The sequence below is a fragment of the Equus caballus genome, chromosome 5 (genome assembly GCF_041296265.1).
Source record: "Equus caballus isolate H_3958 breed thoroughbred chromosome 5, TB-T2T, whole genome shotgun sequence".
Lineage (NCBI taxonomy): Eukaryota > Metazoa > Chordata > Mammalia > Perissodactyla > Equidae > Equus > Equus caballus.
In genome coordinates this window covers 36,913,424-36,933,749 of record NC_091688.1, presented here as the reverse complement: position 1 = coordinate 36,933,749, position 20,326 = coordinate 36,913,424, and the positions used below count along the sequence as shown (strand labels likewise).

General features: G+C 37.8%; 1 protein-coding gene across 1 annotated transcript in view; it reads left to right on the top strand.

The window, feature by feature from the left end:
• LOC100057107 (gamma-interferon-inducible protein 16) overlaps positions 1–20,326 on the top strand; it is a 66,357-nt gene that overhangs the window by 40,047 nt on the left and 5,984 nt on the right. The window contains exons 10-15 of the mRNA XM_014739714.3: positions 9,824–10,107; positions 11,025–11,161; positions 11,794–11,958; positions 13,442–13,609; positions 14,025–14,102; positions 17,476–17,643. Of these exons, the coding sequence (XP_014595200.2) occupies positions 9,824–10,107; positions 11,025–11,161; positions 11,794–11,958; positions 13,442–13,609; positions 14,025–14,102; positions 17,476–17,643 (1,000 nt within the window). The remainder of the gene's footprint in view (positions 1–9,823; positions 10,108–11,024; positions 11,162–11,793; positions 11,959–13,441; positions 13,610–14,024; positions 14,103–17,475; positions 17,644–20,326) is intronic.

Here is a 20,326-nt window from a genome sequence, read left to right as displayed (position 1 = left end):
GTTATCTCTTAGATCAATTAAGAATAAGGAGAACAAAATATTTTATTTTGTCTTCACTTATTCCTCTCTCACGGTGTTCCTTCCTTCAAGTAGATCTGAATTGCTGAACCACACCATCTTTGTTCTCTCTGGAAAACTTTTAACATTTTTTCTGGGCAGGTCTGGTCACAATGAATTCCCTCAGTTTTTGTTTGGCTAAGAATGTCTTTACTCCTTCTTCACTTTTGAAAGATAATGTTGCTGAATGCAGAATTCTAGACTGAGTGTTCTTTTCTTCCACATTTTAAATGTTTTACTCCAAACTCTTCTTGCTCTCAACATTTCTAACAGGTCCACAGTATTCTTCTCTTTGTTCCTCTATAGGTACAGTGTTTTATTTTCCTCTGGCTTCTTTTGAAATTTTTCTTTGTCTTTTGTTTTCTAGAATTTGAATATGATATGCCTAGATATAAATATTTTTAGTATTTATCATGCCTAATGTTATTTGAGCCTCATGTATCTGTGATTTTGTGTCTGTCATTAATTTTGGAAAATTCTTGCCTATTATTCATTCAAATATTTTTTTCTGCTCCAGTATCTCTTTCGTTACCTTCTGGCCTTGCAATTATGCATATGCTACATCTTATGATATCATGGTACAGATATAGGATATTTTGGTTTTTAGTTCATTTTTCACTTTGCATTTCAATTTAGGAAGTTCCAATTGACCCAACTTCAAGCTGTCTGATTCCTTCATTAGTCGTATCCTGCCTACTGAATACTCATCTTTTCTTTTCAGCATTTTTTATTTGTTGAATTTCCCTTTGATTCTTTCTTAGAGTTTCCATCTCTCTGCTTACTTTATCCATTTCTGCTCGATGCTGTTTACTTTTTCTGTTCAAGTACTGCTGTGGACTGGATTATGTCCTCTCAAAATTCATATGTTGAAGCCCTAACAGGAAGTCTTTAGAATGTGCCTGTATTTGCTGACAGAGCCTTTAAGAGATGATTAAGATTAAATGAGGTCACATAGGTAGGCCCTAATCCAATCTGACTGATTTCCTTATAGGTAGAGGAAATTTGGACACACAGAGAAAGACATCAGGAGTTATTATGCACAGAGGAATGACTGTGTGAAGAGGTAGCAAGAAGGTGGCCATATGCAAGCCAAGGAGAGAGGCTCAGTAGAATGCACACTGGCCGACACCTTGATCTTGAACATCAAGCCTTCAGAAGTGGGAGAAAATAAGTGTCTGTTATTTAAATCACCCAGTGTGTGGAATTTTGTAATGGCTTCCCTAGCAAGCTGATACCAGCCCTTAGCATATTAATCATAGTTATTTTAGATATCCTGTCTGATAATTTCCATATCTGTGTCATATATGAGTCTGGTTATGATGTTTATTTTATCTCTTTAGATTCTGTTTTTCCTCATCTTTTGACATACTTCGTACTTTTTTGTTAAAAGCTGGACTTGCTTTATGAGGCAATAGGAACTGAAGTAAATATACCTTATTAGGAGATTGTGTGCTAATGTGGCTCAGTGTTGGACTGTGTTTAATATTCACTCTAGCTATTGATGCCAGAGGCTCCAATCCCTGTGGTTTCCGCTCTGTCTCTCCTCTTGTCTTTAGGCTTCCCTGAATGCTGTTATTCAGAGACAATTTGTCCAGCAAGACTAATAGAGAAGAATAGAGACAATACAAATGATCAATATTAGGAATGTAAAAGTGTGACACCACAGACCCTACAGATAGTTAAATGATAATAAAAGAATATTATGAACAACTTTATGCCAGTAAGTTTGGTTACTTAGACCCAATAGATAAAATTCCTATAATCACAACTTACCAAAACTGTCTCATAAAGAAATACAATATCTGAATATGCCTATATCTATGAAAGAAATTAATTTATAACCAAAAATCTTTCTACAATAAAAGCTCTGGGAATAGATACTTGATGAATTCTTTCAAACATCTAAGGAGGATATATTAACACTCAAGCACACTCTTTTAGAAATGCTAATATTATTCTCATACTAAAGTCATATAAAGATCACACAAAAATCAAAATAAAAGTCAGTGTGTCTCATGAAAATAAATGTAAAAACACTTTTAAAATATTTAAAAATTAAACTTATTAATATATAATAAGTGAAAATAGATCATGAAACATTGTGTTTTATCCCAGGGTACAAGATTGGTTCCACATTTAAAACTTAATCACCTTTTCCATTTCCTTTGAAAGAGAAATTAGTTTCCCCAAGAAAGCATATTATTCAAGTAGCTGATGATTCCATGAACTCATAAGTCAATTTGGCCAGCCAGTTGCTGGTAGCTTTTATTCTGGCCATTAGGAATACGTAGTTAGACAAGGATTTTACCACTCTCCCTGTATTAGTCTGCTCAGGCCGCCATAACAAAATACCACAAACTGAATGGCTTAATCACAGAAATTTATTTTCTCACAGTTTTGGAGGCTGCAAGTTGAAGATCAAAGAGTCAGAAGGTTTGCTTTTTCCTGAGGTCTCTATACTTGGCTTGTAGACAACCATCTTCTTGCTGTGCCCTTATGTGGTCTTCATCTGTGTGTGCACATCCTTAGTATCTCTTTGTGTACCAAAATTTCCTCTTTTTAAAAGGACACCAGTCACATCGGTTTAATGCCCCCCCATGACCTCATTTTAACTTAATTACCTCCTTAAAGACCCCATCTCTGAATATATACCCTATACCTCTGAATATTGAGGGTTAGGGCTTCAATATATGAATTTTGAGGAACACAATTCCCTTTCCATTTCTTCCTCTGAGACCACAAACTTCATCATTAAGACTTTATGCATACATCTATTAGGGACTTGAATAGGCCTGACTGTTTTCTTGGTGTGATTGTTCTTTTACTTACTCTTGCTTTTCTCCTTAGATGCTCTCTGCTATCGCCAAGAGTGTTGGTTTAGCATACAGCTGACTAACTATTTTTCTGTAAAGAGCCATATAGTAAAATCTTTAGACTCTTCGGCCAGATGGACTCTCCTGAAGCTAGTCAGCTCTACAGTTGCATCATGAAGGCAGATGTAGACAATGCATAAATGAATAAGTATACTTGTGTTCCAATAAAACTTTTTACAAAAGCAGATGGTGTGTTAGTTTTGGCCCACAGGCTATGATTTGCTGACATCTTGATTAGGACGTCTATTTAGTGGGGATTTTCTTGAGGATTTTGAACAACCATGTGAATTAATACTTCAGATGGTAAAAGGTCGCGCAACTTTATCCAGACATTTTCTCCTGTATCCAGAGTTCTTGTGTGTTCTACTAGTGATTTTTCTGTCTAATGGCAAAAATCACCAAGTGTTTGGCCACTGCCAATATGTCGAGAAAAATGCACAATTCTTAGCATTCCTGTGCCTCGTTTATTAAAATCTCAACTGTACCGTATGAATTATGGAGCATGGTTCTGAATTGTCTTTTTTGATGACAGGAATCTGTGTTGCATGTTGGAGACCCAATTGAGGACATTGATCCACATGAATTGACTACAAGAAAGGGGACAGAAAAATGTCCTGAATTATGGTCATTTCTCTCATGTGTCCTCTACCCTGTGATCTCTAGAATGGGGTTCTCTCTGACTTTCCTAATTATCCTCTTTATCCATTACCTTAAGACCAGCTCCAAGCATCCACATAAACAACAACCTAGAGCCTGTAAAAGAAAAGAATGGGCACCCAAAGGTGTTTGTGGTCATCACTCCAGATGCTCCTTGCTTTTTCCTGACTTATTCCTGCTTTGGTGGAATTTTTCAAACAGTTGCAAATCCAGACTGCGGTTATGCCCTCTGTGAGTCTAGTTTGGAGGAAATATTTAGCTCTCTTCTCTTTAGATGACCTCAGATAACCTACTGAAATTAGCTATTTTGGGGGGACCCTTTTCCACTCATGGCTTCACCCTACTTGCAGATCAGTTGACAGGTTACGACTATATTTTCTGCTGGCAGATGTCATTTATTTGACATCTCAGGGCTTATGGTACTCTGGAGTGCCAACACTGTCCTTCACAGAAAAAACACTGCAGAAGAAAAGGTTTGTCAGGCCCTTCTCATTCCAGAGGTTCAGTGTTCTTTCAGAATTTGCAAGCCTTCAATGCTGTTATGATATGCAAAAACTACTCACGTGTGTTTATCCATGATTAATGCGAGATGTTGAGTAATAATGAATTTAATCAGTGAGAAAAAGTAGCCTAGTCATAGTCAAGAGGATAACTAAAGCCAAATTCCCTTTTATCTATTTGAGGAAGGATTTACTAACTTCTAATGGCTTTGTACTTCTGTTAAGCTCCAGGTGTGTCAATAATTAACAGGAGATTGCTTCAGATACTATTTTTTTTTTTGTAAAGATTGGCACCTGAGCCAGCAACTGTTGCCGATCTTGGCTTTTTTTCTGCTTTTTCTCCCCAAATTCTCCCAGTACATAGTTGTATATTTTAGTTTGGGGTCCTTCTTAGTTGTGGAATGTGGGACGCCACTCAACATGGCCTGATGAGCGGTGCCATGTCTGCGCCCAGGATTGAACCAGCAAAACCCTGGGCCGCCAAAGCATAGTGAGTGAACTTAACCACCTGGCCACAAGGCCAGGACCCTCAGATACTACTTAAACCAATATCGATTTTATAGTAGACTCACCTCCATCCAAGAGGTTCATTCAGTCAAGTACTAGTAGAGATAGATGCCTCTTCTAAGATCTCCTCCTGCCACTTCCACTCTAAGAAAAGGAAAGGACTCACTTTAATTCTCCTTTATTTGAGCATAATATAAGGGATATAAGTCCAATGTCCCACATGTAAGTCTACTGGATAAGAAAGTTCTAATGTTGGAACTCCTTTCTTCTTTTTTTTTTTTTTTTGAGGAAGATTAGCCCTGAGCTAACAGATGTCAATCCTCCTCTTTTTGCTGAGGAAGACTGGCCCTGAGATAACATCCATGCCCATCTTCCTATACTTTACATGTGGGACACCTACTAAAGCATGGTGTGCCAAGCGGTGCCATGTCCGCACTTGGGATCCAAATGGGCGAACCCTGGGCTGCCAAAGCGGAACGTGTGCACTTAACCACTGTGCCACCAGGCCGGCCCCAGAACTCCTTTCTTCTAACAACAACAACAAAAATTTAAGTATAACTTTGCTATAATTTTTCATTTTGATTAAGATATTGTCAGGACAGGGGAAAATCCCCTTTCCACCTTTCTTGTGTTCTTATAATAAAATTGACATGAGACCAGATTAACAGGAGGAAAAAACCACTTTAATACATACATATTGGAGATCATAGAGAAATGATGATTGGAGAGTAAACAAAGCAGGCAGTATAGATCTTTTAGACAAGAAACAATAAATTTGTGAAGAAAATGAGAGGAGGAAGAAACGTATGTATAGTGAGAAATTTGGGCAGAGTTTAGGCTTGAGGTAGTACATTTGCAAGGTTCGTTTCTGCAGGCTTCTCAGCCCTGACTTCCCCAGCTCTAGTGATACAGATGCAGGAAGAGTACCTTTCACAGGCAAGATTTATTTCCTGCTTTCAGGGAAGACAGAGACAGGAGGGTCAGAATGTCCTTTTTGCTTCTCAAGTAACTTTAATTCAAAATAATCAAAATGTTATTGTGGGATATTTGGAGGTGGCTTGTCTTGGGCCCCAACAATGTTTACAGGAAGGAAACTGGTCGTTTTCTCTGACTAATGAAATCGAAAGCTAAGAATATTGGTGGGAGGAGTCTCAAAATTCTTTTAAACCTTTTGTCTCTCAGGGATAGCAAAGTATGAGGTAGCCAGCACTAGTCAAGTTTTCAGGTGACTCTAACCACTGCCATTTTTTCCTGTTACCTTTCAAAATACTTCTTTTTCTTCTGCCCTTCAGGAGATTATAACAACCTACAGTTCAGTCTCTGAGAGTTTACTGATTTATCTTCCTACTCAAACAAAATAAGAAGTGATTTCTGTATCTCTGAAGAAGACCTCAAGATCTGGACTACTCTGGAAGAAACTCCCAGTGAGGTGAGACCTGTGGGGATTTCTGTAGAGAGCTATGGGTACCTGGCTGGTAACCAAAAATGACAAAGTGAGCTTAAGTTATACAGAATTTGGGGGTCAAGGGCTGGTTTCAACTATCTTTAGAAAAGTGAAAACAGCAGTAGCTTGATTCTAATTTTACTAACTAGGCAAGTAATAGACATTTTTATTCCACCACAACTGAGGGATGTGCATTTTGACTATAGAAGATGTTAAAATGTATTCCCCAGGCGTCTATTGGCATGAGTTATATTTAGAGAAAGGGTTTATGTTTTTACCCCTGGAAGGTACACAGGAAACTTGGTGGCTGTGGTGGGAACCTGGGTAAAATTTAAGATAAGGGCATGACAAAAATATCAGAAAAATACTATTAAGTAAAAAATACATCTGGATATAAACTTGTATTGTATGGTGTTATCTTAATTTTATACACACACTATACAGAGCAGAAAAAATTTCAGTTCCACAAACAGAGTTAAACAAAAACATGGCTTCTTTTCCTCTCTCTAAGATAGTTTAATTTTTATTTTATACTCCATTCTATACCAGCTGTCAGAGTTGTTATTTAAGTTTCTTTTAGGATTATTTTCTGCCTTCCTGAAAATTACTGATTTTTTTTTTCTGGTGGCAAGGTGTAAGGGAGAGGAAGGGAGCGTCAATTACAAATAAATTTCTGTTGTACCTACTTTTGGAATTGTTTAAACACTTTCTGTGTGGCCTGGTACAATCATATTTCATATGTGCTTGACTAGAACATGAAATGTTTAATGTATGTTAGATAAACCTTGTGCATTAAGCTTATTAATTGTGTTGGTTAAATTTCCTAAATCTTTCCTGATTTTTTTTTTACCTTGTTCATTTAGTAATTGAGAGATATACTGAAATCTCCTACCATAAATGTGGGGTTTTCCTTGTAGCTCAAATTTATATATATATAAGGAGACTATAGCAGTGTCATAAATTGAAATGAAGATAGCAGAAACAAGACAAAACATGTTAATTATCAGTTAATAATATGCCCATATACTTATCTATATACACACATACATAATTTCTATTTTATATATGTGTTTATATATAGTTGCATAGATATATATATACCTGTGTGTATGAAGAGAAATATACTACATACTGCTACAAGTATAATTTTGTATTATAAGATATAAGTTATGCTATAAAATTTATAGCATCATGAAGGACTATCAAGTAATAAAAATAATATATATTTACTATTAGTAGGTAAATACACATTTGAAATGGTTTTATGTCCCTAAGAGTTAAACCTATTGTGTTGTGCTCTATACTTTTTGTCGTCATGTCTGCTTAAAGCTGCCCTAATATAAATAAAATGGTTTCCTTTTACCTACTCTTTGCATGATAAAATATTTTTCTTCTGTATTTCCACCTTTAAGTGATCTTTTGTTAACAATATATTGGCAGATTTCTTAAATCCAATTTGGCTAAATTTGTTGCTTGACTGATTAGGTCTTTTAGGTATATGCTGAAGATTAATGTGTTTTGTCTTGTTTCTGCGATCTTCATTTCAATTTATGACACTTCTATATTCTTTCCTGTATTTATTTTTACTTATATCTCTATCTTACCCTTTAAGACAAACACATTCATAAACTATCAGCTTCCTTTTCCTCCCTCCCTCCACCATGTTGATGTACTTCCTGGTTCTCTTCTCTTCCATCAGGGCTTTATTTGTTTTTAAGACATATGCTCACCTAATCAAGTTAGGTTTTCACTCTTACCTTTGGCTTGCAGTATTTCTTGACTTTGTGTTATTTTCTTGTTAAATATTACTTCCAATAGGTGTTTCTGTGTGGGTGTTTGTCTTGTAGAACTACCGAGGCCTTGAATATCAGAGAATGTTTTTTGAGGCCCTCATATTTAAATAGCATTTTGGCTAGGATAAAAATTCTATTTTCAAAATTATTTTTTTCCTTCAACATACATTGACAGTACCTCTTCTGATACCCCGTCAGTTAGATATGTTTGGAAATTCAGAATCTGGGGGCTTCAGAGAGGCTATTTAATATGCCTACTTAAAATACTATATTACTAGAAGCCTTGGTAAGATCTGGATCATTACTCTAAAATCAAATGTACTATTATTTCAGCAACAAAACATATGAATGTTCACATTTAAGTGGAATGAATAAAGATTATGCATAGCTCCTTGTCACCTCACACCTGGTTTTATTTAGCGAGTAAATTGTGTAGCCATACAAAAAAAATCACAAAAATTTTATTTAAAAAATTTTGAAATAGATGTGGAATTTTGGAGTAGTACTATATAAAAATTGTTTTTTATATATATTACAATTGTTTTATTTTATAAAAATCTTTTGTCCTGCTTAGGCAGTTTTGCTGTTGAGAATTAGTTTCAATTTGATCCTTGAATCTTTATAAGTGATCTGCTCTTTATTTCTGGAAGCTTTCAGAGTTTTCACTTCGTATTTAATATTCTTCAGTCTCAGTATAATGTGTCCTTGTGTGGATTCATCCTTCACTGTATGGGCCTGACCAACCTTAGGACACTCACGTTCTCTCAAGAAGGAACAATTCACAGCCCCAGGAATTTGAACATCCCAATTATACGAAAAGTAATCAAACTCATGGTCCCTAAACTAAAAGAATTCATGAATTTAAACAGAAAATTTGGACCCATAATATGCACTGAGTGCCATGAAGGAAGTGTGGAAAGTGCTAAGAGGCCCAGAGGAGTGAGACTCAGTCCAAAATGGGGACTGAGCTTTCAGAAGACAAAGCCTCAGCTGAGCATTGAAGGCTGAAAGGAGGTAGTCAGAGGAAGAAAGCTGGGAAGGGCTTTCTAGGCAGCAAGAAGGGAATTAGCGAAGTCATGAAACATGAAAAGGCAGGTGTGCTGTATATTTCTTGGGCATAAGAGATAAGAAATACAAAAGTAGCAGAAGTAAAAAAGGTGCCAGGTTACTCAAGGCCTCCCAAGCCAGGCTAAGGAGCCAGACATTTTTCAAAAGGAAAATGGGGAATTATTGAAGGATTTTAAGTGAGATAGAATTGTGGCCCTATAGAGAGATATCTGGCTCTATGAAAAGAATTGATTAAAAAAAAATTAAGCCTGGAGGGAGAAAATCAAGCAATTATAGAAATTTTCCAGTCAATAAACACTATGATCCTGCATTAGGGAGCAGGTAGAAGTCCAAGAAAGGGACAGTGGTGTGGACACTTAGGACACAGAGAACATTGTTCAAGCCCCAGAGAGAGATGACGCTAATTAGAGCTGACTAGGGAAGCACCAAGTGGACTAGGGAAGGTGCCCAGCATAGAACTATAGTGCTGTGGCAGACGGATATTCACATAAGGTGAGAGGCTGCAGCCCATTTTGCACACAGGTCACTTCAGGCATCCTGGGTGTGGAAGGTGTCAGGAACCAACAGGCAGACATTCAGGGATAGACTGTAGCCTCAAAAAGAATGGGAGGAGGGACCAGGGACTTTGACTCTACACAGTCCATAATCTGCACACTGTAACAATTGCCTACTTCCAGACCTTATTCTACCACACCACCCCCAACCCAACTCAACTATGATCATTAAAAGAGAAGAATTTCTTAGAAGTCCTCATTTAGGAGTTCTCAACCCTTTTCCACGATGATATCTGGTAATTAAGTCCCTCTTTGTCACACACACCCATGGACAACAATTTCGTATGGACCACTCCCTCACATAGACATTGATAGTCTTTTAAATTGTCTGTATAAATGTGTAACACTGTGTGTTATTTTTCTCTCATAGGTTATCCATAACTTCAGAGATGGAGAGTGAATACAAAAGAATTGTTCTGCTGAAAGGATTAGAGCCCATCAGTGAATATCATTTTAGCATTGTTAAGTCTTTATTGGCCCATGATTTAAAACTAAGTAGAAAAGCTCAAAATGAATATAATAGAATTCAGATTGCTGATTTGATGGAAGTAAAGTTCCGAGGAGCCGCCTGTGTTGATGCTCTAATAAAACTTTACAAAGACATAGCAGAACTTAAGGAACTTGCTAAAACTCTTAAAAATGAAAAGTTAAAAGGTAATGAGTTAGAACTCCTCACTCTCACTGTCTCTGAACCATCCTCAACCTTGACTAGAAAACCCTGACTTGTCATAGTTGACACATCCCTTTCCCAATTTAAGACTCAGTAGCCATGACAATGTTAGTACTGCAGAGGCCAAGTGGACAACTTAGGGCGTCCCCTTTCCTACAAACAGGTCTGATGTATTTTAGAGGGTATATTTTAGAGATGAAGGTAAAGAAAAAAAGCAGAAAGAGTTTATAAGAAAGGCTGAGGCTTTCAGTACATTAGAAAAGTTAGAAAATGCCAAAATTTAAAATATGTGAGTTTTGAAGATATTTATATCAATTAATATGCATGCTCTGTTACAATATTTACTACACCATTATTATATTCTCTACTAACAAATATGAGGCAGTACTTAAATAATAACCTCAGAGATCTAAAGAAATTGTCTCTTATAAAATCACTGGATTATAAAAACGTATTTTAAAAAGTCCAAGTTCAGTATCATCTATTTGTCACAACACTAATCAGATCATTTTTACTTTGTCTGGTTTCAGTAATTCAAACAGATCTTTAACAGAAGATGACTGAGCACCAGCAGCATGCAAACTTTAGATTTTAAAAGGGAAAGCATAGGATAAGTGGTTGGAAAAGGGTTTGACTGAGGTGCGTAGGAGTCCAGAGCACAGGAAGTTTGTGCTCATTGCACGTGGGATGAGAAAGGAAATCACTGAGGAAGCATGAGACCGTGCTTTGTGCCTGTGTTGCTTCTGCTGGCCACTTGTTGCCCACCTGGCTAATGCAGTAGAGGCAGACACAAACATACCTAGACCCACAAGCAGGAGCTGAGAAGAAATAGTATTGAAAGGGCTTGAGCTGTGTTAGACCAGTTTCTTTGGATTTATCATTTTCTCTTTTACTGCATTAGTTGCAAAGGGATGCAAAACAAAAGGAATAACTATAGTGAAAAAAATCAAGCAGGATAAATCCAGTACTGAGAAGTCTACATCCACCCCAAATAAAACTTTGGAACCTGAATCAATCAACGATACACCTGTGTTGAAGGTAGGATGGCTAAGATTCCACTGAAGAAGCTTCTTCTATGACTCTTCCATTTATTACCTTCCTATGAACATTTAGTTTTTAGTCATTTCTCAGCATGCAAATAGAAGAATCAGATGAAAAGGGATTCTAGGGGCAGAGTGAAAATGAAGTTCAGAGTCAGCAAATCAATAGATACTGATCACCCATTAAGTTTCAGAACTACTGTGCAATTTAATTTGTGTAATATGATTCCCTATGATGGGAATATGAAATAGTTACCTCTCTTTGAGATATGAACTAAAATGGCAATCAGATTAGCGGAAGAGCTTGCCAAAGGCTACTCAAAGAGGCTAACTTTAAATGTTTATTTTCTAAATCCAAGTTCCCTGCTCCTGCCATCACCACAGAGGTGAGTAAAGGAACAACATGTATAAAATTTTCCCCACTACTTGTATGAAGCAATCATAAATTTGCACTGCTTACCTTCTGGCCATCTCTCCAGAAGATGCACTGTATGAAGCTCCCTGAAGTTCTCAAAGACATAAATTTTAGTATATTAGAACCTAGTAATAAAAAGTTGGTGTGTTCAGCGGTAAAGATAAGTTTCAGCTAATATTGAAAACTATTGATCAGGAAAAAACAACTACTTTCAGAAAAAGAAAAACAAAAGCATAAAAACTGAAGAATCTAAGATGCAGCTAACCCAGGAACAGAGTCAGCTTCCAGAACCTTCAAGAACAAGCACACTGTCAACTGAGAGCCATCCCCAGACTTCTCAGATGCCTCCACCAACCCCACCCAGCATTTCCTCAACCAAGGTACCATCTTCTGTTCCCAAATTTGTGCCTCCTTACAACATATAACAGAGATCATCATGACCTTGAAAGAGCTTCTCAATAATCCCCTACTATATACAATTTCTTTATATAGTAAAATCACTCCTTAATTTATCAATATCGATATTGAGATCACAATGTATTGTAAGCCCTTTACCTCCGCAAGGTATGCATTTATGAAATAATTCTTGATCTCAAGAGGGTTACTATCTTGTGTTGGTCCAGAAATAGGGGATGAGTGGTGATCAGACAATTATAGATGAATCATAGAGTATATTTATCCCCTACATTCTAGTTTTCTTTCCACTTTCTACTTACCCATACTTCTGGATTAATTATCAGCATTCTATGCTCCTTCCCAAATCAAGTGTCTTGGCACATGCTATTTCCTTATTTGGAATTCATTATTCCTATCTCTTCACTGGCCTAATTATATTCAACCTTCAGGTGCTGGCCTGAATCCCTTCCTCAGGGAAGTCCTCAGTGATAGTCTCGCTCCAAAAAAAGGACCAGATATTTCATTTTTTTCCTTCACAGGACACTTTACTACTCTTTTATAGCAGTTATCACAACTGTAATAAATCTACATCTTTCTTCTCTGCTAGACAATAAGCTCAGATTATAGGTACCTTTTCCCAGGGGAAGTCAAGACAGGGGTGGGAAAGTGAGTACATATCGGTATGCATCAACTCCTATCCCAACCGGCCTTTTGTTTCATCCTGTGGCTACATGCAACACGGGACAATGAAGCCTGTATCTGAGGTGAATGGCCAAGGAAAGATTGCCCCAAGACAGCATAAAGGGTAGGCAAGAGCGGAATTTAAATCGCTATTCTGTAATATAGTTTCTTACCCAAGATCCAAGCTACCTCCTCACTCAGGCTAGATCCCTACCACCATCCCAGAGATACCACTTGAAGACAGACTTCCTGTATAAAGGGACTCTCAATTTTCATTTTTGCTTTCTTGTTGCTGTTATTAGTTCCAAGAATCTGTATTTCTACCAATAATCTCTCCCAAAAGATCAGAGAGATGGGTTTCTAGGAGCCTGAAGAGCATATATCAGTGTATTTGTGGAAGGGAAAGTGATAGTTAATAACCATCCATAATAAGCAGCCAACGTTGTGCTGGGATTTGCTTCCCTTATAACCTGTGAAGGTTATCTACCATAAGATAACCCTAAGAGTTGTGCATGACCAAGTAGGCCAGGTACAGCAGATGTCGAATCTGGATTCCATCCCAGACCAATGAAATTTCATCTGAGCTTTTAATATTTGCAGAGTAAAATCTATAATCCTGGTTGAGGAGGAAGAGAGTAGGTAGTACAGGTATCTGAATATGTGCTATCATCCCAGAGAAAATTGAAAAGTTGAGATCCAATATAAAAAGGAAAGAATAAGACATTGTGTTCTGTGTGATTTTGAAAATTATTATCCAGAAATAAGGAAAAAAATCTATTTCTCTAGAAAAGGAATGCTGTAACCACAAAAACTACTAACTTGAAAAAGGAAATGCTATACCCAGAACAGACTCAGCTTCTAGAAACTTCAGCAACAAGTTCATGCCCAACTGACAGCTGTCCCCGAGGTCCTCAGATGCCTCCACCAGCCCCATCGATCAGTTCCAAAACCAAGGTACCTATCTGCCTTCCTTGTACCTCCATACAACCTAAGTATAGGATCACCATAATCTTGGAAGAGCTTCCCGTTGAATCTCCCACAATATACAGTTTAATCATTTAATATAATCACTCATTCATTTGTCAGCGTAGGTTTTGAGATCCTACTGGATTCTAACTCTGCTGCTAGTTATGAGGTATATGTTTATGAGATAATCTCCAATAGTCAGAAGATTACTTTCTTGGGTAGAGTAGGGAGAGTGGGGGGAAGTGACCAGACAAGTAGAGATGAATGGGAGTGTGTTCATCCCCTACATTCCAGTTTCCTTCCACCCTCTTCCCCTTTGCTCACTGGCCATACTACATGGTTTATTTTCAAAATGTCATGCTGCCTCCCATGTCAGATGTTTTGACACGTGCTCCTTTTTTAGCTTGGAATCATTTGTCCTGGTTCACCACTGCTGCAAGTGTCTTCAATCTGCAGCTGCAAACCTGAATCCTTTCCTCAGGCAAGTCTTCATTACTACCCTCCTTCCAGAATACAGCAGATATTCCCACTGTTTGCTTTCACTGGTCCCTTTATTTTTACCATTTAGCATTATCACAACTGTAATAAAGATACGTTTTTCTTCCTTAGTAGAAAACAACCTCAGATTATAGGTACTTTTTCCTTGGGAAAGACAACACCAAGGTGGAAAAGTGAGTACATACATGTAGGCATCAACTGCTATCCTAGCCTGCCTTCTGTTCCACCTGATATGAGCCCTGTGGTTACCTGCCTACAGGGGTACAATAACTATTTCTGCGATGAATAGGCAGGCAACTTGAGGAATAGGCAAGAGCAGCAATTAAATCACTATTCTCTAACATAGTTTGTCACTCAAGCCCCAAGCTGCCCTCTGATCCAGACTGAAGCCCCCAACACCATCCCACACATAGCAGTGGAAGACAGACTTCCTATAGGCAGGAGTTCTCAAGTTTTATTTTGTTATTTTTAGCCTCGTAATTCATAATACCCTCTATAATCTCTCGGGTTTTTATTTGTGGGATGGAGCCAGCAATCTCTGACTGTTTGCCTCTAGGCCTATGTGGCCATTGTCCGGTCACTGAAACCTCAGGCCCACTGTCTCTCTGCTATGACAATGACATATGTGGATATCTCAAGACAACTCTATTTTTTCTATGCATACAGGCTTGGAAGTGACATTTTCTAAGGCCCCTCTGTCTAACTATGCGACACAGTCATTTCTATTCCCACGGGAATTATTACACTTCTTTAAAATTTCCTTCAAGCACAGGAATCTCAGGAAGGGTCATCTACATCCTTGGCCTCATACACCTAAACACACCATACAGTCATTTTGTCTTTGGGGTTCAGTCATCTCCACAGGAGTCCTGTAGAAAGAATGCTTGGCCATTCTATGATTCATTAAATGGGCAGGAAAGCTTTGCTCTTATTCATCAGGGAGTATCCCAGCTATTTTCTCTATAATATGGGCTCTGTTTGCTTTTGGAATTCAAAACCAGAAGCAGACCAATATAATCTTTGATTCCTGCTGCTATGTCTCCCACAAAGCAAATAGCACAGAATGGCATGATTCGAGGACAGAGTGGGGTGGTGAAGGAAATAAACTAAGGGAAAAAATCAATTACTATTTTTAAATATTATCCAACCAATAGGCATCTAAATCCTACTCTTATGATGGAAGCTTTTGGCTTAACTGATTTTGAAAGTTGCTCAAGATGCACTTGTCAATGAGATTAAATTACTACGTGGCAGAAATGAATAGAGAAACTTGTCTAATAAAGTGCTTTCCATATCAACTCTAACTAATGTTTCCATTAAGAGGGTCAACATAATGCACAAAAGATCTGTAGGGGAAGAAGAAATACTCCTCTACCCTCCTAGGTTCTTCTGGCTGGTCTAAGAATGAAGTTGACATGAGACAGAATAACAGGACAAAATCAAACAAGTTTAATAATATGTATACATGGGAGAAACCCAGAAAAACTGAGTAACTCACCAAAATGGCCAAAGCCACCACCTTAAATACCATCTTCAACTAAAGACAAAAGAGGATGTTGGGGGTGGTAGTTTGGGACTTTAAAGGGGAGGAAGGCAATTCACATGAAGATGGAAGCAAATACTTGGTAAACAAATGTTTGTCATGCCTTGCAAAGGCAATGAGACAGGGCGAAGACGTTGATCAAATGGGCCTTTCTAGGTTCCTCTCTGTCCACCACATCTAGTTTATATTATATTGCAGCTATCTATTGTATTAGCTCCTTCTGAAACAGGCCTTCTATCATAAATTCTTCTAGGCAGTTGGGGCAAAATCAGAGTTTCTTCCTGAGTCTTTTGTTCTCGAAAATAATCAAGTCAAAGAGACACACATTAGGATAGCAAACTCTGGTCCCCTATACATCTTCGGATCAGAGCAGAAATACAAACCCCTGTCTTGAACATGAAATAATAATAACAATATTGATATTTCTATGTATTGAGCATTTAGTGGTGCTGAACTCTAAATCCTATGATCTTTGTGTATGTGATCTCATTCATTCTTTATAATACCACATGCCAATGCTATTGTTAGTCCCATTACACATATGAGAAAACTGAAGTTCATAGATGTTAAAAATCTTCTCCAAGATCTCACAGATAGTGAATGTTAAGCCAGGATTGGAATCCAACCTTACTGAACTCTACAGCTTTAGCATTTAATGGCATATATTGATTCCAGAGTCAGAGTATAGATGTTACAGTATCTGTAATTTATTTTTAAAAATTTATAATTACACAGTATTATGTCTCAGATTCATTTCCATAGGCCAGGCTCTGTAAGACTTCTAATGAGGAATGGGGTTCTGGGGTGGTCAGAGGGTGTCCTGATCAGGAAGCTGCATGCCAGAGGAAGGTATTTCAAGCAACTCCCTTATCCACAGCTTTCTCAACAAGTGACACTTAATGAATTAGATACATGAATGCTAGAAGAGGTAAGAACTGTGGCAAATTTATATTGGATGTAGAACGTTAGGAATGGTCTTTCTTAAGTAAATCAAAGTTAGTCAAGATAAATGATTTAACAGACACTCCTGACCTTGCTTAAACAATTATAAAAATCCAGGTACTGGGAATGCCCTGGGTGAAATCTTAATGGGTCTGTCTACTGTTGAGAACCCTGAAGGATTTTGTTACCTGATGCAGAATACATAGAGAGCAGAATCTTGCCTCTAGAATTATGAATGTGAGGAAATTTCTCCAGTATGGTGATAAAGCATTCAAATAGGTGGAGACTTGATTTCCTGGGCCTGAAGAGCAGATGATAAAAACCAATTTGCTTATTTGGTAAATACACAAGGTGGTAAAAGACTTAGTTAATAAAACGTCCCTCAGTGCAGGCAATATTGTTTGGAGACTTGCTTCCATTACAGCCTGGTATTATTTTCTACCAATAAATAACTCCAAGTGTTGTCTTGAGGAAGTTGACATAGGGCTGTTTGCAGCAGAAGGAAAGCCAGAATTCCATAACAGACCAGTGAAAATTCACTCCTGAGTTTTTGACATGTGCAGAGCGAAGTTTGTAATCCTCATTGGGGTCCAATCTGGGGAGGTATTGTGGGTATCTGAAGATGTGCTATTATTCCAGAGAAAGTTATTAGAGTGACAATCCTCTCATGTGTGTGTGTGTGTGTGGCTGGGTGGGTGCGTGTAGGTGTGTGGAGTGGGATGGGGGTGTGGGTGTTGGTGTGTGTGAGAGACAGAGAGAGAGAGACAGAGAGAGAGACAGAGAGTGGGAGAGAAATGCTGTGGTTCATTTGCTAATGAAAATCATTAATCATAAAAGAAAAATATATATATAGTTTTTTATTTTGCTTCAGAAAAGGAAAGACATAACCATTAAAACTGAGGAGTCCAAGAGGATGAAACTCTTCCAACAGCTGAGTCACCTTCCAGAACCTTCAACAACCAGCACATGCCCAACTGAGGGCTGTCCTCATGTTCCTCAGATGCCGCCACCAACCCCATCCAGCAGTTCCTTAACCAAGGTACCAGCTTCCTGTTTCCAATATCTCCCCTCCCTAAGATATAATGACGGGGATCAGTAGAACCATGAAGGAGCTTCTCACTAATCCTCTACTATATACAATTCTTTCTTTAACTAAGTCACACATTTTTTATCAAATGTATATTTTGAGATGAGCTGCTACCTAAATGTGAACTCCAAATCTTATTATGTACCCCACTTGCATTAGGATAATCTGTGACACAGTGGGTACCTCATCATCCCTATTCTCTACTGGGTACAGTCATTTGTTCACTTAATTTTATTTTCATATTTCCCTCAATACGTGGTGAAAGATACAGTTTAGGGTGGAGAAATACAGAGCCAAACAAAGCACTATCACCAATTCTTTCTCTTTCATTTTTTATTATGTAAGTAATATCTCTTAGATAATTGAGGAAATGTAGATTTCATAGACAAAAATAATTCAATTTTAACTATTTGAAATCTCTCCTCTATCAAATGTTATATTTTGGCAAATGGTCTTTCTGGTTTTACCTTTTGTTATGTATACACAAAGGACATCATTTTGGCCCAGGTTGGATCACATTACACATATTTTTCTATAACTCGGGGGTTTTTTTCACGTACTGTATCTGGAAATTATTATTTCAATTAACCAAAACAGATTTAAATTATTTTTTTAATTTTTTTTTTTTTGGAGAAGAAGATTGGCCCTGAGCTAACATCTGTTGCCAATCTTCCTCTTTTTGCTTGAAGAAGATTGTCCCTGAGCTAACATCTGTGCCAATCTTCCTCCTTTTTATACGTGGGATGCTGCCTCAGCATGGCTTCATGTGTGGTATGTAGGTCTGTGCCCTGGATCTGAACCCGTGAACCCTGGGCCGCCAAAGTGGAGCATGCAAAATTAACCTCTACATCACCAGACCAGCCCCTAAATTTTTACTTTAATGTACAAGGTTAATTGCATGGTTATTTAATAAATTAGGAAAATAATCCTGTATTATTTGACTTCAAGTTATTTCCAGTATTCCCTCTGCCCACATTGAACACAATAACAGCATTAACCCATCAGGTCTACTTTCATGCCTCTCAAAATAAATACATAATTTCCTCCTTAAGTCCTGCGCATTTCTTGTCTGGGTGCTGCTGTTGTTACTATTATGAGATTTCTTGTTATCGACTAACTTGCACTGGGAATGAGCTTCCTGATGTTAGGATGACTTGGCCACATTCAATCAGAGTTAATCGTCATGACCGACAGGTTGTGGACTGTATAATTTTCCAGGTTAGACCACAAGAAGCACCACTGGTCTGTGGAGGTAGCTAGTCTGTCTCCATATACGGGTCCCTAGGACCTCCATGGCCACCGTTGCCTTCATACTTCCTCTTACTGATCAGCAGTCTCCCCTCCAATTCAAAGTGCTCTCTTGAAACTCAGAAATGGTGCAGGCCACTGAGGAGACAGGAGACCTGGCTTCTCCGTTGGCATACTTCTCCTAATGATCCTACCATTATCCTAACAAGAGAAGGTAGAGGAGGAAAAATAATTGCCCCTCTACCCTTCTGAGTTCTTGGATGAGAGCCCTGTAATAAAAGACAGATTGACAAAGAAAAATAAACTGTAGTTTATTAACATTTATACCATGTATACATGGAAGATACCCAGGATAAATGAGTAACTCCCTGAGGTGGCCTAAACCATCAGCTCAAATATCATCTTCAGCTAAAGACAAAAAAAAGAAAGGTGGAGGGAAGCCAGTTATGGGGAGCGTACTAAGAAAATCAGACTAAACAAATGTAATGTTTGCTGTGCAGATGTAAGTCAGTTCCTCCTCCCATTGATAAGATTCTCTTGTGATTTAGAATCATCTTTGTTTTCCTGATACAGAGAAGGAGATACCCTTAAAAATGGAGAGTTCCTTTATAAACGCAAATTTTTCTTACAAAGGGGCAACTACTATTCTGTATTTAGAGCCTCTCCAGTATCTGCTGTTTTTCGAAACAATTTTATGTCAAAAAGGCAAATTTTGAGGTGGCCGATTCTGTTGCTCTTCAAAAGTCTCTATCCAGGACATTTCCAAATTAGGGAAGGTCATAGGATTCTTCCAGTGACTATCTTACTAACCTATTTTCAACACAGTACTGCTTTCTTGGAAATGGGCTTTGTGGTCTTGGTCTTTAAATTGCCACAGCTACTGGGATTAATTCCACATGAAAGCAATGGTTTCTGACTGGAGCCATTCCCCACTCTCAGTGATATTAAGGATAACTTATTTTCTCCCCCGTTTATATCTTACTTTGCTCCCTCAAATGAGTTGATGGGATAAATTAGGATTATCTTTCATCTTCATCTCTATTAGGAATCACTACACAACAGCATTGCTATTGCCACTGTCGCTACACTCTACATAGCTCTTCCTAGGAGAAATACTTTTTTTCTTGGGTTAATTCTTTTTAAAGAAAAATATTCTCCTTTCCAAACTTATAAAAAGTGAAGAAAATAAATAATATTGCTATTTAAACCTTCTCCATTTCTTCCATTAGCTAAATTATACCACGTCAGCCATATTTGTTTAGTTTTTTCCCAAGTTCACTCCATTATGGTGTTCGTTGAGGCTCAACAACCAGCCTGAGAAGGTTATCACTAGAGAGTGACTCTGTATTTCCTTTCTTAATTGTGCCTGGTTTTTGTGTGTACTTCT